At 40.4% G+C, this 21099-nt stretch overlaps 1 protein-coding gene and 2 long non-coding RNA genes across 5 annotated transcripts; 2 read left to right on the top strand and 1 right to left on the bottom strand.

Annotated features, from left to right (window-relative positions):
- Nucleotides 1-3438: 3438 nt before the first annotated feature.
- Nucleotides 3439-6482, bottom strand: LOC121030755 (uncharacterized). The gene is made up of 2 exons (XR_005790394.1): nt 4548-6482; nt 3439-4479 (listed from the first exon to the last, which is right to left on the bottom strand). It is a non-coding gene; the product is annotated as an uncharacterized LOC121030755 (long non-coding RNA).
- Nucleotides 6483-8836: 2354 nt separating this feature from the next.
- LOC121030752 (tetratricopeptide repeat protein 30B-like) lies at nt 8837-11349 on the top strand. Its single transcript, XM_040475478.1, has one exon. The coding sequence runs from the start codon at nt 8852-8854 to the stop codon at nt 10847-10849; it is 1998 nt and encodes a 665-aa protein (XP_040331412.1). The 5' UTR covers nt 8837-8851; the 3' UTR covers nt 10850-11349.
- A 1180-nt stretch (nt 11350-12529) lies between these two features.
- On the top strand, nt 12530-19610 carry LOC121030754 (uncharacterized). Of its 3 annotated transcripts, XR_005790392.1 has the most exons (3): nt 12530-15556; nt 17168-17274; nt 19519-19610. It is a non-coding gene; the product is annotated as an uncharacterized LOC121030754 (long non-coding RNA). The 3 variants fall into 3 exon arrangements; XR_005790393.1 differs by having other exon boundaries at nt 12530-15512; nt 17168-19610; XR_005790391.1 differs by having other exon boundaries at nt 17168-19610.
- The last annotated feature ends 1489 nt before the right edge of the window (nt 19611-21099 follow it).

Genomic DNA, 21099 nt, shown 5'->3' with positions numbered 1-21099 from the left:
TGCAATGACTAGAAAACTGCTTTGCTCCCCATTTGACCTGAGAGATTGAGGACATGGTTTGACTTGTCCAAAGAATGCTGGACTAGAAGCTAGACCTACGACTCTGGCTTTGGCACCAGTCATTGGGTGACTTTGGACAAAACACCTAACTTGTCCCAGCCTGTTTCCTCATTTGCTGAATGAGATTACATTAGGAAGTGATTTGCAAACATGTTTAACCTTAGAACTCTTTGTTCAAAAAAATCTTACAAGGAATCTCCGAGATATAAAACATCTAAGAGCTGAAATTCTCTGTTTGAAGCCAGGTTGGGAGACCCAGAACCTGCAAATTCTCCTCTTTGGTTACAGACATGGTGGTCCGTAAAGGAGCTCCAAGGAGTTGGACATCCCTGGACTAGATGAACGGTGAAGTCCATTCCAGCTCTGAAAAATCTAAAGTTCACAAATCATTTTTGTTCTTATGGTTACTAGTCAGTATCAGTTATTAACTTGACTACTCAAATATTAAGGAAAATAGGGGCCAAGTTACACAAGGAGTATTGTTTCCCTGGCACATAGTAGACATTCCAAAAATGTTTTAAGAATGGGTAAATGAAAGGGGCGCCTGGGTGGCTCAGTCGGTTGAGCATCCAACTTCGGCTCAGGACACAATCTCACGGTTTGTGGGTTCGAGCCTCACGTTGGGCTCTGTGCTGACAGCTCAGAGCCTGGAGCCCGCTTCGGATTCTGTGTCTCCCCTCTCTCTGTGCCCCTCTCTGTCTCTCAAAAGTGAATAAAGGTTTTTAAAAAATTAAAAAAAAAAAAAAAAGAATGGGCAAAGGAAGGTTCCAAAACCAAAGAGAGGGAAGAACAGGTATCTATCTGTAGGGAAGACATAAGATTTCATGCGGCAAGAAACAAAGTCAAAGAAAATTATAAACCAGGCAAAGAGTGGGGGAAAAAGAGGAAGATGAGGATGAGAAGCAAAAGACACCCAAAAAAGAAAAGACAGAGACTGAGGCAGATGGTAAGAGAACTGCCAAAGGCCAGGTAAACATCAATCCAAACAAAGAAAAATGGTGCTTCTAACCCCAAAAAGGATACAGAATCCTGTCATCAATTGCTTAGAAAAGAGAGTTATTTGAGCAGGGAGGGGTTTGACAAAAGAGAGGAGGGAGTGGGAACCTAAAAATTCATGTTCCTGGCCACCATTTACAGCTGTCTCTGCAGCAAAGACTGGAGAATCTAGAGGAAAAAAACGAGTGTAGGAAAAAGTGCCTTCACAGAGCAGGTAAGAGGAGGCTGATCAGATTTATGGATTTTATTAAGCCAGTTTTCTGAATCGCTCTGCTCTAAAGGAAAATAGCTTCTGCCCGGCTGTCTCCCCTCCTTCAGGTGAGGAACAAAGAGGGGGTGGAGTTGGGGACAGACCTGGGTCATGTGTCTGCAGCTCAGAAGCACTGCAGGTGTTTCCAGCTATTATGGCACACCATGTTTATATCACAAACGGGAATTGAAAATCAGCCCATGTGAGGCAGAGATGAACCCACATCTGTTATCCTCCCCAACAATAAGTAAATAAATAAATAGCCCAGACAGACGGATGCCAGTCTATCTAGAGCAAAATTTTAAAGCATGTGCTTTATGATAAAACTAGACCCAGGGTCCGATGGAGACTGCAGGCAGCTATGAGCACCCGAGCCGCCCTGAACGTTGATGCTACACATTGCTAAGGGGAACATAATTTATAGCACAAACCCTACGGCTTCCACTAAGGTTGAGCTTTCGTCTCATTCTCTTGCCTTTTTATTGGCTTCACTGCACGGTTGCCAATAGCAACATCCACTGGTAGCAAGGGGAGTTCAACACCATTGCAATCTGCCATACACTGGAGCCCTGACAATGTCAACCATCAATCAAGTAGCTGTTTGTAATTGCCTCCATCTATTTTTCCTGTCTTAAGGTATCTTTCCTATTGTGGGTCAAAATTCAGAAACTGCTGACTAATGCCATGGGTCCATTCCTCGGAGACCATGAAGCAGTGGAAAAGGACAGCAGCGCCCTCCCTGTGCAACCCCAGGGGTGAGAGGCTGAACACTTGGGTGTTTGGGATATTTTCAAGTCCTTTTCTAAATAAGGCATGATTTTCCAAGACTGAGAGGTATGTGTGATTATCTATATATTTTGCTTTCCTACAATAAAGAGACATTTTCTCAGTCTTTATCATTAATGGTTGTTTCCTACTGGAGGAAGGCATTTGAAATGTGAGCCTTCTTATAAAACCTTCAGCTGACCAGACTATGTTTGCTTCCTTGGGGCTCCTGGCATTAATGGCTGAAAGGACTTCATCCTACCTTCTCCACATGATATGTTTTTTCAGACATGTTATTTATTTTCTTAGTAGTCGATATGTAGACAACACATGCACAACCCACAATGTAGCTTATGATACTGGCCAGGAGAGAACACGTGCAAACTACAAAGGTCACCACAGGATGCACAGTAGACGGGCCCTGGCCCCCAACTTGGCCACCAGTTTGACCTGTTCTCTTGGGACCCTCCAGGTCTTGGGTTTTGCACCTGTAAAATAAAAGCACTGGCTTTATTCGGTTCACTTCTACAACAGAGGACCAACCTGTATTTAATTTTTAAAATATTTTCCACATAATTGTCTTACTTACTCTTCTCAAACACAATAGGAACAAACCTAAAGAGGTCATCTTCTCTCCAAAGACAAAATAAAAAGTTACATATATGAGGTAGATATAAAACACCCCTACCACATATATGTCTGAGCCTGCCTCTAGTGATCATGAAAGATATGGTTGTCAGTACAGCTTTTTAAAAATGTACCTTTTACTTCATAAGGGACAACTTTAGATTATCTCATAGCTAGATATCCCATAAATGGCACTTGGTTTAATTTAGAAGTCAATTTATAAAGTGAATCAAGTGAAATTAAAATTGCATGTGTTTTTTATTTCTAAAATCTGAGATGTCTATACATTTCCAGGTATTTTATATTTGCATACACGTTGGGTTGGGTTAGAAATAATCTTTAAATTTTTGTTAGGGCAATAGCATATCATCTAATATTAATGCTACAGAATTCAGTTGCTTTTTTCATGTATCAAAATTTATCATACTTTATCCACTTACCTTAGGTCATTAAACAGAGTCTGCTCAATTTACTTTGCAGTACAATTATTTTAAAATCCATTTCTCCTGCTGACTCTTAATGAATTACAGAAAGGTAAAATACATCTCACCCCCAGTAATAGTGGGAAAAACTCCCTTCAAGCAAGACAGAAATCTAAACATGTTAGGGAAGATTTAAATCTAAAGAAAAATGTCTGGCCGAGAAAAAATAAAAACTCCAAGAGAATTCATTAAACAACAGAACAAAACCTAATTTAGGACCCTAAAAACTCCGGCAATGCCAGTGCTGTGAAGTCTCACTGTCTGCTTCAGAATAACAGTCTCTGAAACAGCTGTTCTGCCACTTGCTGTAAAGAACTCCCAAAACTCAAATGTAGCAGGAAATTTAAAAGTTGGGTCTGGCTACAAGAAAGCCAGAATTTCATAAGTTTCATAAGTGAGCAGTAATAGATTAAAACACAGGGAGGACAGAAACAAGATGAAGCGTGTCCAGGGAATGTCACGAAGAGCACAGGTTCAGCAATGCCCGGTGTCCTGCTTACATTGTTTGCGTTACTACCTTTTCCTCAGCTATCAATTTTGGGTTACATCTTCCCTAATTTAATTATGAATGTTCTTGCATATTTGGCACATCTCTCAACAGGGCTAAAGATTAATTGTTTCTGTGCAGCGTATCTATGCCAATGTTGTTCAATGTATACACTGGTACAGAAATATGTTTATTAGGTAAATGAAGTATTTTCTGTGATAAAAATGTGCTATTTGAGGCCATGATTTATCTTTGTGTTCACTTTCTATATGTATATATGTGTGTATTAGAACCTCAATTTGTTTTCTTTAGATTTATATTAAATCATGTTTACATGAATTGAAGGAAGGAAGGAAGGAAGGGAGGGAGGAAGGGAGGAAGGAAAAAAAGGAGAGAGGAAAGAAGGGAGGGAACGAGGAAGGAAGGGCATAGTACGGAAATAAGAGATGAGGTTTTGTTAAGTCTCATTCCCATGAGAGAAAATTGCTTTTGCCATTTTATTTTGATATACAATAATCTAAAAAGGATCCCCTCCGGATGTGCTTCCTAATTACTATTGTTTTACACAAAAGGAGGGAAATATGTCTTCAGCTGAATTGTTTGAAGTCACTGGCTTTGTACAGATTTGTCAGGCTGATGTTTCATTGTAATACTACATTACGGATTGCAAGCAATTTCACAGGCAACTAATTCATGAGTTTGAAACAGTCTGCTTTAAGAGACCTAACTATCTTGGTTTTTAATAAAATGCTTAAAGTTTTACTAAACCTCTGGAATAATCTTTATTTCTCTTGTGAAGGGTGATTTAAAGTCTGAAAGAGGAAAGCATGCATCTGATTACCTACAATTTAAATTTTGGCTGTGAATTTAGCCCATTAACCTTGATCTGTGATGTCTGCCCCTATGAGAGGGATACTGAGACATCCCTGTCCATGATGCATTTTAAAGATGACAAAAGGTTCTTCGAGTTATTAGATTTTCTGGGGGAGAAGAATCTGTAGCCAAACGCGGGTTTCTGCGTCCCTTACAGACCGCTCGAATTTGCATGGGCAATTACACAGGGGGATCGCATCAATGCAGGGCTGCCGGCCACACTGACGCCATACAATTACACAACGGCTTCGGTGCTTAAACTTTAAAATTCTTACACCATTGTGCCTGTTCTGTTAGAACAAACTGCAGCAAATGATCCAAAGCCAATTCAAAGGACTGGAGAGGAGGTACCCAGGGGGAGAGAGGGAAGAGGTGCAGTGTGGCCCCTACTGGCCAGCTTAAGCAATCGCCAGCCCCCGCGGGCGGGCTGCTGCAACCACAGGCTTCCTTTTGTGCTTTGCAGTCCGTGGTTTTCCAGTGGGGCCAAAAATAAGAGTAACCTAATTCACAGAAGGGCTGTGAGGATTAATGAGGGAAGTTAGGCAAAGCAGGACCTGGTCCTGGTACAGAAAGTACTGTATAAACACAAGGCTTAGAGTAGCTCTTTGTTTGGATGGCGGATCGCTTTCTTCAAATACCAGTATCCACAGTTGTGCCTTCCCTACTAACTCCATTTATAAACTATAATGCTATTGTGTTCTCCCTGACAAGTTTAGGTAACAGTGCTAACACTGTAAGCACCTAAATATAAGCTACTTGATAAAAAAAATAAGGTATATCCAAGAAAGAAATCTAATGAAAATAATAGAGCTGAAACCACCAGCAAAAAGAGAGTTCATAATGAGGTTAAATGTCTGAGCATACATTCCCCAAGTATTGATTTGGTATACAACCTTTCCAAAAGTATTAAAAGATGGAAGGGATGCTTCTAAAAGTCAATTACATTACCAATTTGGTACTAATTTATTATTTTTCCCTGTTTACTGTTGAGAGGAAGCAAGGTAACTGAGCCCCTGAAACTGGCCATCCTGAAGAAAATAGCCTGAAATGAGAAGGGAAAAAAAATAACAACTGAAAAGTGGTTTTTTCAGAAGGTCTTCCTTTATCAAGAAAGATGTCTGACCACAGCTGTGGTAGTTGGGATGTTCAGAAATGACCGGTTTACCAACAGGACATGATCACACGTAAAGGATAAATAAGAAATCATACCTTCCAACTGTTTTACAAGAGAATGCCAGACAGATTATATGTACAAATAGAATAGGATTTGATCATCTCATGCTTTGGCAGGCAGAAACATAAGCATATGAAGAACCAAACATCATGCTTTTAGCTCCTACACATTTTGCCTGAATGGAATTCTTCTACATGGTGAACATGCCTTCCTCTTTGCAGCAAAATCCACCGAGTCCAACTCCATTTTCTCAAAGCCTAGTTTCTTTCAATAAGGCACTAAATCATTTTATTGCAACCACCAAATGCTTTCTTATTGCTAGCAATGGTACGATACATTTACTTTTTGATACATGCTCCAGTTTTCAAGATTCTGTTGGAAACAAAATGGTCTTTTATGACATTTTATAATATTCCACCCCATTTATTGCTTTCCAGAATTTCTCTCATTAATTAAAGGGCCTTCTTTCACTGCGGCCCCTCCCCCCTCCAAAAACCTAATCTATTCCCCAACTGCCCATCATAACTAAATAAAAGTCAGTCTATCACAGCAGCAGTGATGGTCATGCCAATTTCACAGTGTGATTTGTGCACTCATTACATTTTGAAAATGACCCTGCCCTCCATCTGTCTAAGCCGAATGTCCTCCTTTTTTCAAGCCAGGCCTCAGGAACAGCAGCACATGAAATAAGGGGGAAGACACAGAGCGGCCTCCCTCCTGCCCTCGTCAGCTGCCACACTCACAGACAGGTACTAACACAAACAGGGGACCCCAACTGATGCCTGAAGGGATCCAAGAAATTTGGAGGAGAGCAGATAGTCCTTCTATTTTTCATACATTTTTTCAAGAAACCATTTGCAGGTGAACGCTTTCATGATACAAATATAACTCTGAAAGAAAGACTGACAGACGAAAGATAAAAAGGTAACTTCCCATTTCTAAGTTCTGTTGTCTTATCTTGATTTAACAGTAACTTACCCAAAGTAACGGTTCATACATAAGGATCTTTAAATACTGAGCCTGAGTTTCCAAGGGACAAATGTAGTCAGGCAGCCATAAGGGTGAAAATCCTCCCACACCCAACCCTCAATTACTGAGCAGCACTAACCAACCTCTGTCAACCCACATACCTGCTGAGTTGAAGGCCCTAAAAGGGTGCACCAAGACATTGGGTTGAAGAAGTGTTAGAGGAGAATTAGAGTGATCCTCATTGGCTATGTTCTCAGGGTATCTTAGGTGGACCAGAGGCCCACTCAACACTCTGAAACGTGCGCAGTTTGTTCCTTTCTTGGTATTCATGTAGTGGCAAGTTCCTCTTCTGGTCCCACTCGGAAGTTCACAGCGCTGCCAATTTTTCAGCAAGAGAGAAGACTGAATGAGTACATAAAGTCAGTTGTTTTCTGCTATGAACAATCACACACCTACAGAAGTCTCCGCCTAGATCTATCAGACGACTAGATGCTATACCACCCCCACTAATTACTTCCTAACATCTGCTCACAGCTGCAATTCAGATCTGGAAGCTCAAATTTCTACTGACCACACCAAGTTGGTTGGTTGGTTGGTTGAATGGAGAAAGGAAACTAATCTTCCATTATACAACTTGGCCCCAAACACTAGGCTCTTAGAAACTCATCTATAAGGGATATATGGAATGAGTTATCAGTCGCTATTTCCTACTGAAAATAGATGTTGGATATCCTGGCACAGCTGCTAACTACCTAGCTCTGTGGTCTTAGGCAAATAACATAAAACTTTCCAGTACGCAAAACTTACCTTACATGTAATACGTAGAATATAGGGGTGGTTATTAAGATTAGAAAAAATGTGCATAAATGGTCTAATATGGCATAAAATATCGCTGGTGTTGGGTCTAAAATTTATATATAGAAAAGATGCATGGCCAGCAAAAGTATAAAGGAGGGTGATAAAGGACTTGCATGGAAGTCTTTAAGTATATAGCAAAGATATGCTTTTGACACTTTATCTTAAGGACTAGGTAGGCCAATGCAAATGGTAGAAGAGGAGTGGAAGGGCGTCTGAGTGGCTGAGTCAGTTAAGTGTCCGACTTGAGCTCAGGGTGTGTTTGAGCCCCACATCTGCTCTGTGCTGACATCTCAGAGCCTGGAGGCTACTTCGGATTCTGTGTCTCCCTCTCTATCTGCTCCTCCCCCACTCATGCTCTCTCGCTCTAAAAAAAAATACATAAACATTAAAAAAAGAAGACCAATGGAGATCTAGGCAGATCAAGAAAGAATGGTCTTTTCTTTGTACTGAAAGTTAGAGGACCAGGGCAGGAGTCCCAGTTTAAATGCCACCATCTATTCAGTAATAATTGTTCATGAAAAGAGAGGATTGGAGACCCTTGGATCTAAAACTGAGGATCTCAAAAAAAAATTAAATTAAATCTAGCAAATGAAAAATAAATAAACAAAAATAAAATTGAGGATCTCACAGTACCATTTATGATTCACAAAACCTATGCTACACCACCTGTGGAAACGACAAAAATAGACTTTTGGTTTCTTCATATTACTTCCTAGAAATATGCCCTCAGGGCGGCTTCAAAAAAGAACCTACTCTAATTTCAGGGCACTACCAAGGATTCAGTCCACCTTTTCCTTCCTACTAATTTACAAGCACAAAACAGGAACCGACACCGTTTGTATATACTGCACCGTAAACAGCTAAGACAAGCATGGGATTTCAGACGATAAACTTTCCTCTCCCGAGTCAGACACCGAAACGATGCAAACGACACCAAGCAAACCCCACTAACATACAAACAACAGGGCTGTGAAACCCCCTCTCCCAATGTTTGTGAATCGGTCTCGCGAGACTAAACTCCCAGCAGGCAGAGCGGGCGCGTTCCCGACTGCGGCGCGACTGCAGTGGTGCATGCCGGGAAGTGGAGTTTTCGTATCTCAACTGCATCGAAGCGTTTGTTTGGTCTTGCAGGACTCCCGGTCTTAGAAGCCTAAAGTCTTCAAGAACGAAATTAGTAACGGGAATTTCAGTGATGACTTTTTATTCCCATTGAGCTTATTCCATTACAAAGTAATCCCAGAACGAGCAGCTTTCCGTTTCCGGTGGGCTTGTTGCCGTGGTAACCAGCACGCACCACCAGCTTGGCGGTTATGGCCGGGCTGAGCGGCGCGCAGATCCCCGATGGGGAGTTCACTGCCGTCGTGTACCGGCTCATCCGGGATTCGCGCTACGCCGAGGCCGTGCAGCTGCTGGGCGGCGAGCTCCAGCGGAGCCCGAGGAGCCGCGCCGGCCTGTCGCTGCTGGGCTACTGCTACTACCGCCTGCAGGAGTTCGCGCTGGCGGCCGAGTGCTATGAGCAGCTGGGCCAGCTGCACCCGGAACTGGAGCAGTACCGTCTATACCAGGCCCAGGCCCTGTACAAGGCCTGCCTTTATCCAGAGGCCACCCGGGTCGCCTTCCTCCTCCTGGACAACCCCGCCTACCACAACCGCGTCCTCCGCCTGCAAGCCGCGATCAAGTACAGCGAGGGCGACCTGCCCGGGGCCAAGAGCCTGGTGGAGCAGCTACTGGGCGGGGAAGGGGGAGAGGACAGTGGGGGCGAGAACGAGCCCGATGGTCAGGTTAACCTGGGGTGTTTGCTCTACAAGGAGGGACAGTATGAGGCCGCGTGTTCCAAGTTCTTTGCGGCCCTCCAGGCTTCGGGCTACCGGCCTGACCTTTCCTACAACCTGGCTTTGGCCTATTACAGTAGCCGGCACTATGCCTCGGCTCTAAAGCATATCGCCGACATTATTGAGCGTGGCATCCGCCAGCACCCGGAGCTAGGTGTGGGCATGACCACTGAGGGCATCGATGTTCGAAGTGTTGGCAACACCTTAGTCCTTCACCAGACTGCCCTGGTGGAAGCCTTCAACCTCAAAGCAGCCATAGAATACCAACTGAGAAACTATGAAGTGGCCCAGGAAACCCTCACTGACATGCCACCTAGGGCAGAAGAAGAGTTAGACCCCGTGACCCTGCACAACCAGGCGCTAATGAACATGGATGCCAGGCCTACAGAAGGGTTTGAAAAGCTACAGTTTTTGCTCCAACAGAACCCCTTTCCCCCGGAGACCTTTGGCAACCTGCTGCTGCTCTACTGTAAGTATGAGTATTTCGACCTGGCAGCAGATGTCCTGGCCGAGAATGCCCACTTGACTTACAAGTTCCTCACACCCTATCTCTATGACTTCTTGGATGCCTTGATCACCTGCCAGACAGCCCCTGAAGAGGCTTTCATTAAGCTTGATGGGCTAGCAGGGATGCTGACTGAACAGCTCCGGAGACTCACCAAACAAGTACAGGAAGCAAGACACCATAGAGACGACGAAGCTGTCAAAAAGGCAGTGAATGAATATGATGACACTCTGGAGAAGTACATTCCTGTGTTGATGGCCCAGGCCAAAATCTACTGGAACCTTGAGAATTATCCAATGGTGGAAAAGATCTTCCGCAAATCTGTGGAATTCTGTAATGACCATGATGTGTGGAAGTTGAACGTGGCTCATGTCCTGTTCATGCAGGAAGACAAATACAAAGAAGCTATAGGTTTCTATGAACCCATAGTCAAGAAGCATTATGACCACATCCTGAATGTCAGTGCTGTTGTGCTGGCTAACCTGTGTGTTTCATATATTATGACCAGTCAGAATGAAGAAGCTGAGGAGTTGATGAGGAAGATTGAAAAGGAGGAAGAGCAGCTGTCCTATGATGACCCCGATAAGAAAATCTACCACCTCTGCATTGTGAATTTGGTGATAGGCACACTTTATTGTGCCAAAGGAAATTATGACTTTGGTATTTCTCGGGTGATCAAAAGCCTGGAGCCTTATCATAAGAAACTGGGAACTGATACCTGGTATTATGCCAAAAGATGCTTCCTGTCCTTATTAGAAAACATGTCGAAACACATGATCGTGCTTCGTGACAGTGTTATTCAAGAATGTGTCCAGTTTCTAGAACAATGTGAACTTTATGGCAGGAACATACCTGCCATTATTGAACAACCTCTGGAAGAAGAAAGAATGCATACTGGAAAGAATACAGTCACATATGAATCCAGACAGCTAAAAGCTTTGATATATGAGATTATTGGGTGGAATATATAGTGATGTCTGATAATGTCTTTTATCAAAAAATGGCCTTTATTTAGATTTGGTTTCCAGTTTATCAGTATTTATCTTTGGCATCTTCACATGTTACACACTGAGCCTTGAACACTTAAAATTATAATAACAAATATTCTGCTGGAGGGACTTTTCCAGTTAATTAAGAAAAGTATGGAGCCCATGTATAAGCTAGCTCACTTTTGTATTCCCTCTGCCAGTAGTCACCAGGTTTGCCCTCAAGCAACAATTGCTAGAGTAACATCTTTGTATAAGCAAGTAACCCTCAATAGCAGTTTATATCATAATTTTAGGCTGTAGAAAAGGTGGCAAGAGCCAATGAATTGTTAGAGTGGGTATGTTTGCTTTCCTCTGGTGACTGCTATATAAATGATTGCTAGGCCATGGCTGGACTTTTTCAATCAGCAAATAAAGACAGGTCCATTGTGCCATCCCAGGATAGATTGTGCTATCCAATAAAACCAAATCTGACCTTAACTGTATACTTCCACTCCATTTTTTTAGTCCTATAACCTCTGGGTCTCAACAGAGTCAAATTGGATCTTGGCCTAAGGTCTTGTAAAAGAACAGGTACTAAATGGGTGAGAATTATTTTCTTGGTTCTTTTCAGGTTACAAGGTTTGGTCTGTGGCTTAAATTTTCTTCCATAATTTGGTTGATTGGTTGGTCTTAAATTTTATACACTATTTCCCCTTGCTTTCTATTATTTATTTTCCAGGACTGATTGTGCCTCCTTGTGAATAGTGACAAATAATCAAATGTAAATCTTTCTAATGTGTTCAGCATAGGAAAAAGTAAGCAGTGAACTGACAATGAAAAGACTAAGGTATGAGTTCCAGACTTTCCACAGTCAAGTTTTACCTTCAGAAATTCATTTACCCCTTGAGGCCCCACAATCATTTGAACTACTAGATGCTTTTTCACAATTACTTCTGGGTGTAACATCTGATTCTGTACAGCCATACAGAAGAAAGTTGACTGCTATAGATACTTAAGTGAGTTGGGAAAAAAAATACTTATTTTAAGGGAATGTTTTCTGGTATTTTGGCTTACAGTAATTTTAATCCATAAGGTAAATGTTTATTGTTGCTTTTTGTTGGATGCTATAAAATATTGATTACTGCTAAGAAATTTGGATTTTTGCCTTTTTTCTACTTGGAGCTGTTTCTTATAACGCTTAACTATGAATGTATAAAAGGCAGTCCTTGTTCTCTGCTATGGTTGTGCATAAATTAAGAATTTTGTAAATATTTAGGCATTACTTAATTCCCTACCCTTTTAGTTTTACCCACTAATTTATATATTTGGCAGGAAAGGGGAGATTTGCTTTTCATTCTTCCCAAAACCACTATACCAAAAATGATGTATAAATGATACGTATTCCAGGAGTTTTATTATCAGGCTATTATGTATTTTTTAATCAATTATTCTTTTTTTTTTTAATTTTTTTTCAACGTTTTGATTTATTTATGGGACAGACAGAGACAGAGCATGAACGGGGGAGGGGCAGAGAGAGAGGGAGACACAGAATCGGAAACAGGCTCCAGGCTCCGAGCCATCAGCCCAGAGCCCAACGTGGGGCTCGAACTCACGGACCGTGAGATCGTGACCTGGCTGAAGTCGGACGCTTAACCGACTGCGCCACCCAGGCGCCCCATCAATTATTCTTGAAATAATTAGAGCTTCTCCAGCCCGAGGTGAATGCCTCCAGCTGCCAGTCTGCCAGAACTCTGGAGCCAGAGGACCAGGTGAGGTAAAGAGGAAACAGAGATGCAGCTATGTGACTTACTTCACAACCCACCTTGGATCCCCTTCGTGTCCAAATCTCAGTAGTTAATCAAATGTCTGCTGCCATTAAGAAAACAGAAGTAATGGATAACAGAGTGGAAGTAACAGATGCCAGAGCTACTTCTGTAACTAACTCACCAAATTGAATCATCAGTCCTCACACCCGTGTTTTATTTAATACTAGGAGGAGAGGTCATGCAGACTTTCCAAAAGGACAAAGCCACAATGAAAAGGAAGACAACCTCCAGTTTTTAATCCTTTCTCTTGGAGTATTTTCTTGTTCTGCCTTCAAAAGGTCTATTTAAGAGATAGTTGTGTTTACTGCCACAGAATGTATCACAAGATAAGAAATGAAAAATCTATCTACCTTCCTGCCCTCCTTTTCTTTCCCTATTTTATCTTTTATTTTCTCCCTTTTGTCAATTACAGGAACACTTCTCTGATAGCTGGCAGCTGAAGCCACAAGCAGATCTACCAACCTTTAGCACTAAGTGTCAGGTAGGTAGCACTGTGATTATCCAAGTGACTTTGGAAACCATAACCACGCCTTTTTGCAAACTGAGACAACACTTATCTATAAAGAGTGACTCTCAAATTGATAAAGCCAGAGAAAATTTTAAGAGGACTCACCAAAAACACTGGATCTGTATAATTTGCAGAACGCAATGAGCTTTATTTGTACACTTGCAGTAATCGTTACCTTTTTCTCTTTGACAGCAATAGAAACACAGTGACAGAAATTTTAAAGAGTGCAGTATTTTCTAAAAAATGTTCTGTGACAATTGGGAATTAAATAGATTCTTAACTCTAAAGGAAACTTACTTTTCTGTAGCCATACTCATTTTATATTGAAAAACAGAGCCAGGCATTAGCCAGAAGGTAATTAATTGGTCATAGGCATAGTGTGGTCTTGTTTTAATATTCTCCTTGCAAGGGGGAGGGGAGGGTATGAGTCTTTACAAGGTGATTGCTTTACACTTGAATCCAAAAGAAATTGAGGTTCTTTTGGTTATTTAATAAAATCAGCTCCCTTGGATATTGGCCAAGATTGACCTATCACATATTGAAATCCTGTCTACAACTTCCTAATGTGTATATATTAGAAAAGGAATTGCCTTCATAGGGAAAAACTTTTAGAAAATAGAGTTCTGTATACATTTCTAGAATGAAAGATATGCATTTATTAGTTTAAATAGGACCTGCCAATAACTTGATTGTAAATATCATTGGGTGGACATATAAACTGAATCCAAGTCCTTGTTAAAAGTGAATTTGCACATTTGTGAAATTAAACACATCATTGCCAATGACTGGATCCCTCAGTTCAAAATAACAAATGACTAAAATTGTACTGTTCAAACAGGACCTTAATAAGGTGCATGAAAAAACATTTATTGCTATTATGTTTCCAGTTATTTTAGTGCAAGAGGCAAATGCTTAAGATAAAAGACACATCACTAAAAGTTTTCCCAGCACTCGTGGCAACTGCTGTAAAATGTATGTCCACAAAGTGTCCACAGACTCTTGAAGAGATTGTCAAGACTCACCAGGAAATTATTGGCTGGTTGGTGTTTCTGTCTGTGCTGCATAAGGTCAGAGGCTATTATTCTGTGAAGACTCAACCTCTTGGTCTTAGTTACTCCCAATTTGACAAAGCCATGTCCTAGGGTTTATGCACTTCATATATGGAAAGGAGAATATATACTCTGAGGAAGATAAGATGTTTAGTTCATCTTTAAGTCAGGAAATACTATACTTATAGCAAGAGATTATCACACCCTAACACTGTAAAGCAAAAGAAAGCTTCAGGAATTAAATCAATAACAAACACTTCTCCAAAAAAGATTCTATAATAAGCTAAAACCACATGCCCACATATGTTAAGGAGTGCCTTTCTTTGTGTGTTTATTAGAAAGGCAAAGCTTTTTCTACATTTAATACAGCATTTTTGTTTCCTGGCCTTGTGTTTTTGTACTTATTCATTACATTTAAACTGTTTTGACAACCTGCCGGAAAACAAAAGTGAGCTATCCATAATCTGACGAAGACACTGAAAGTAGTTACTAACCCTTTTCAGAAACTAAGGAGAACTATTTTTCTGACAATGTAAGATTTATAATGAGATGATTGGCAAAATTGTAAAATTATTCTAGAAATAATCATGTGAAATATAAAATGGAAAATCATAAATGGACTCTTCTATGATATTGTAGATATGACTTAATAGATTTTTTAAATTACAAATTGGGTATTATGATAAAAATTTGGAATGCATCCGCAACAATGAGCCCAGGGCTCGCAGACCATAATAGGTCTTGCCCAAGGTCACAGCCAAATAGTGGAAAACCAGGATCCAAATCCACAGCTACTGGCTCAATTCCAGTGCTCTTTCTACTTTACCACATTCCACCTCTTAGGGTTTATTTTCCAAATTATTCTGACACTATCAATGCAAAGCATTTCTTTTTCCAGAGCTATGACTTTCATTACTTATGTTGCTGATTATTTAATGGGTGGTAGAATAAGCTTTTCCCAAAGAACTCTCAGCACATTCCAGCGTCAGCCTAAATTATGGTTTCCAAATGTGTGCCACAGGGGACATGGGTGGGCACCACATATTGTTTGCAGCAGGCACAGATTTAGCTGTGGTACAATCTAGCTGTGGTACAATCTGGGTTGGGCACAAATATTATTGACCCACCTGTTGTTTCATCAGCTCTTTAAAAAGTCACTTTTTATGATCCTTCTCCAAGGTAGTGATTTTCTTCTCTCCATTATGGTCTCTAGCCACCAACCACAGTAAAAACAGCTGTCAGAAGGCTTCCCTGCACCTCAAGTGCAAAGGGCTACGTATGAGGTACTTATTCAGAAATCACAGTAAAGGGCCAGCTGCTTCCACAGGTATTTACAGAGTGTTACCAGAGACTTTTGAGGCTCCATAAAGCTTTACCTTTACTTGCAAAATCCATTTGAGCCAAGACCTTAAAGGCTTACACTCTCCCACAAGATTGCTTACTCAGGTTAGCTTAGTTTTGGGGGAGGAAAAATTAAAAGCAAGCTAAGAACAAGAGAACTGTTATCTACCTCCTTTTCCCCTTTACACTAATACCTCTTAGTCCTCACTCCGTATCAGAATTAGCTGGTAAACTTTTCAAAAATAGAGATGCCTAGGCCCTCTAACCCCTAAAGGTTTGGTTTCAACTTATGGGGATGGGAATGGAAGGGAGGGGTCAGTTTTTTAAAAGTCTTCCCATATGATTCTAATATGTAGCCAAGGTGGAGGACCACTGTTCCACATGTACAAACATAACAGTGACCACGTGGATGCCACATGCTGGACATATGGGGGTGGGGGGAGTGGGGTACAGTCTGTATGAGAATAAAATGATCTGGATATGCAACCTAAAGAGATTATATAAAGTGGATAACTGGAAAAAGAGCATCTGAATTTTTTTAAGGCATTCAGTCTGGGATATTCTGGTTTATTTGCATGCAGCTTTTAAACCAATGAAAACTTTTTTAGTTTTATTTTTTTTAATCCCTATATAAGTAATGTACAGTGTTATATTAGTTTCAGGTGTACAGTATAGTGATTCAACAATTCTTTACTCAGTGCTCACCATGATAGGTGTACTCTTAATCCCCACCACCTGTCCTACCCATCGTCCACCCTCCCTTCTTCGGGCAACCACCAGTTTGTTCCCTGTATTTAAAAGTCTGGGGCTTGTCTCTTTTTTTCTTTGTTCATTTGTTTTGCTTCTTAAATTCCACATATGAGTGAAATTATATATTTGTCTTTCTCTGTTATTTCACCTTGCATTATACCCTCTAGATCCCTCCATATTGTAGTGAAACTTAAAAAAAAAAAATTTAGGGGGCACCTGGGTGGCTCAGCTGGTTGAGCATCTGACTTCAGCTCAGATTATGATCTCACTGCTTGTGAGTTCAAGCCTCACATCTCTGCTGTTAGCACAGAGCCCACTTCAGATCCTCTGTCTCCCTCTCTTTCTGCCTCTCTCCCACTTATGTGCTCTCTCTCAAAAAATAAAAGAATTTTAGTATCATGCATTCAAAAATTCTTAAGAAATATTTGGCTTTCAAAGAGGGAATGTGAAAAATACTGAAGTTTCTAGAACTATTTGGTAATGGACATTTTTTTAAGTGGGTGACCAGAATTTAAGAGTATTCTCATACTTTTTTTCTTGAAAGATTCATATCATTTACTGTCATCACTTCTTAGTTTACTATACTTTACAGAAGTCAAAAATCACTCTTTAAGTGCATTATCAAAACCATGCTCAGAAGTGGTTTTGATTGGCTTTGGATGCATCCAAATTTGCCCTTCTAATATAGACCACATTCATTTGGTCTCCCTATAAACATGGATTCCTCCAAACCTGTCTCCAATCCCATGTGTGCAAAATTTACATTAAAAATACAACAATATGTAGTGGCTATAGTAATTTATAATCCACTATCCATTCCTACCCCTACTCTGTCTCCACTCCCCAGACATTTGGTCTAAATTTATGGTTCTCAAATGCTTTGCTGCACATTAGAGTCACCTGGAAGTTTTTAGAACTCTCAGTGCCCCCGGCTGCATCCCAGGATCTCTAGAGGTAAGACCCAGGTATCAGTTTTTTCTCAACTTTCAAAATGCATCCAAGGTTGAAAATCCCTGGTCTAAGCCCATTGTTATAACTCCCCATTGCCATGATTAATTTAAGGGTAAGCATGTGGTCCAGTCTTTACCAAGGCAACAGAAGTCTCATGAAGGGCTGCTGAGAAAGCTTCCTTCACCTTAAAAAAAATGATATAAGAAGGATTCTCTCTTCCTCTGGGCATTGTTAATCTGAATCTGCTGCCACTATCTTATGATCATGACAGAAACTAACTTAAGGATGAAGGGGACTTTGAAGATACCAAGGAAAAAGAAAAGAACTGCAGTCCTTGATTATATCTTTGAGCCACTATGTTACCTCCCCTAGAACCTGAACTACCTCTGGGTCTCATATAGAATGGAAAATAGATTATCTTCTTGTTTAAACTTGTTTGAGTCCGATTTTTGTTGTTGTTGTTACTGTTGCCTGAGGGCACCCAGACCATACTCCCTATACTTAGGTCATACAAATTTGAGTGTTATTCAGGGGGTGATGAATTTTTATGCTTATTGCCAACACTTTAGTCATCCAGTCTTCCTTGAGACCCAACATCCCTCCTTAGATTCAAGTGAATGGGACAAAGTTAGTCAACATTTGTAAAGAATTGCCTGAAAACTTGCCTTCATTAGTATTAAATGCTCATGCAGTCTTTTGAAAATTGTAGCAGCTACTCATGAGATTGGGTGTGCTATTCTTGGGAGAGCATTCACTTAGGTAGAAGTAAATGGAGAATTACATTGCTCTACCCAAATGAGCTGCCCTAAGTCCAAGCTTGCTCACTGTTTCTTGGCAGAACCACAAGATAAACACCAATGCATATCGTGACTCATACAGAAAATATATTCCTCAATTTTAGAATTTCCTCCACATCCATGTAAGTTGTTTCAGGAAAAGGTCAATAATAATAGCATAAAAATGAAAATGAAAACAATGGCAGCATTTATTCATATATAGTAAACCTAAGTGTTAAAGTGAGGCAACCTAATCTTTTTTCCAGTGAGAAATGCTAATCCAGGTACTGCACTATTTCAGCTTTGGCCCTTTCCAGTCATAAACCTCGTTATAGGAAAAGCTTCATAAAAAATAAATACTTTAGTTTTTTATAATCTCCACAGCACAGCATTCCACCCATCAGGCCCAACTTATCCTGAGTTGTTGGCTTACATCAGTTCTCTAGAAGGAAGACGGAGAAAATTCAAATTCAAATCGGATGGTCCATATCACATTGGGGGATTGGGACAGTTGATTTACTCATATAATCTCTTTAAACATCTACCAGGAGAGGTTCTCAGACAGAATTTATTGCCCCCTCCTGCTATCTTTGGGCCTACACAGAGCAAGGCAAAATCCTTCTATGAAATCTGAAACTCTAGTCACTGTTTTCCTGGCTGATGTCATTTCAAAGGCATGGTATAGCCCTGTGATAGTTGCAGCGGAAATCTGACTCTCTGTGGGGTTCCCATCTGTTTGCCATCAGAAAGAACCTTTTGGGGAGCCACAGTAAATGCAGAGCACCCATTCCTCCCTATGGGTTCTGGAGTCTTAATGTTTTTAAGATCAATTGTTGTTAGGATTGAATAGTGCTTAAATTTTCCCAGAATAAGAAGGTATATAGAATTACATTGCTGTAACTTTAGTTTTCATTTTTGTGGGTTCTCACAGGCTATTTTGTATAAATTTTCTATATGATTCTGAAACTACTTTGCAAATGTTACCAAAAGGAGAATTCAGTCACTGAAATCCATTCCTTTGGAAGAAGACTTTTTTTTTATAACTTTATGTAGTGAAATCCTTATAAAACAGCTTACATTTGAGGCAACTCTTTCTGAGATCTTTAGGGATAAAGTTGCCCCAAAATTTAAATTATGTGTCAAAAGGCTATTTATTCACTTTTCAATAAGGGCCAACAGAAACGATATAATAAGTTAAAGCAAAGAAAATGATTACAATGACAAGAGGTTTCAATCGAGATCTTATACGGATCACCTTCAATACAAATAATCCACTGTAAATAACGGGGGGTTCACAATGGTACCAAGCTATAACTAGCTGGGAATTGAGTGTATTCACTCAGCAATAAATGTATAATGGTCGCCTTTATTACTGAAGAAACAAAGCTTGAATTAATAACACAGGAATGTTTAATAAGGGAAAAGATTTCATGAAGATCAGCCTTTTTCTCATCTTCCTTCTCCCCTACAGGTATTACAGCTTTCGCAGTGCCCGAAACAAAAACAGACTCTCCATTATATTCCTCAAGGAATAATTTATTAAATGTGTTTTTATAAATTGGACTTTCTGTGTTTATGTGCCATTTCCTCAGAGAAGACTGACTCTAAGGATGAAATAGAAATAACATCACTTTTCAATATTCCTCAAGTCCCAATTCCTAGAAAAAGACAAGAATACAAAGGTCTTTTTATTCCTTCTGTCAATTACCAGTTTGTTTCAATACGGTTTCCTGGAGTTCGTATCAAATGAAGCAGGGTCCCCAGTGGGCAATACAGAGGGAAAGTTTTCCTCACCTCACTGGGGAAGAGGAAATATGAATATTGAACCAAAGGACTTTGAGAGAATGGAAATGGGAATGAAGGAAGATTCATGACAGAGGGTAAAGCATGAAGGAAAGACCTGGCGAAGAAAGAAAAAAAGTTGCCTTTAATGAAAACATGAAATTATGACTACTGTATTTACATGACTTAAACATGAAGTAGATTTATCTCAGTATTTCGTAAAGCGTGGTAAACACACACAATAATTAAATGAGGAGATGAATTTAGTTGGCACACAGAAGAATATTTTTAATAGCCATATATTTATTTTATTGCATTCGTGTACACACACACAAACATCAAAATTTCATGAATTCTGCATGAGATGAGGCTAAAATAAAAAACAACTTAATTGAAAGAAAAATATTAAATAAGACACAGCACGGAGTTGGCTGTGGCAAGAAGATGTCAGTAGTACTTGAATGACGAGAGTTTTAAGATACCTAGTTTAGACAAATGGAGCACAGAACTCCATGTGAGGGTGTGGAAGAACTCCCCTCTTCCCTCTAAAAAGTGGGATTTTTACCTATAATTGATTCAGTAGTATTTGTCAAGGGCTTCTATTTTCAGAAACCTAACTTCACACTTGAATACAGAGATTTTTGCTACCTACTGTGAAAATTTCCTCAGTAGAATGTTGCCTAACACATTTATGAGAAGTTTAAACGTTCTAGATCTCTGTTTCCTTGGTTGAAAAGTTGAGAATTTAGACTAGGTATTCACATTTCCTTACAACTCTAATCTGTTCTGATCCTCTGATTTGTCCCGCCACCATCTCTCATAAACTTAACAAATTCCGACTTTTTGGTGGATGATGAATCTCACCAGTAGAGGGGGCCTCTCTCCGCTTGAAAAGTGCTCTGAATAGTTACAGAGGGAGTCAAACCATAAGAGAACAAACAGGATCGATGAGGAGGGGGCGGGGAATGGGAGATGGGCATCGAGGAGGGCACTTGTTGGGATGAGCACTGCGTGTTGTATCTAAGTATACACTGTATACTCTGTGTGTTAACTAACTTGACAGTAAGTTATATTCAAACAAAAGTGCTCTGCAAGGCCAAAGGGGATGATTGCTCCACTCAGAACAGGATCATCCCTCCATTTGTTTGCTTAAGACTCTGGCTTTTCTCTGAGTAAATAATTTTAAAACGACGCCACTGGCTCATGGAGCAGTCTGGCAGCAGACGTGCTGGCACGTTTGTCTCAGATCCAGTCTTAAGTTCTCCTAAGG

The sequence above is a fragment of the Herpailurus yagouaroundi genome, unplaced genomic scaffold (assembly GCF_014898765.1).
Source record: "Herpailurus yagouaroundi ecotype Mexico unplaced genomic scaffold, PumYag 140, whole genome shotgun sequence".
NCBI classification, from domain to species: domain Eukaryota; kingdom Metazoa; phylum Chordata; class Mammalia; order Carnivora; family Felidae; genus Herpailurus; species Herpailurus yagouaroundi.
Note: the sequence above shows the minus strand (reverse complement) of the source record. Positions and strands in the feature narration are given on the sequence as shown.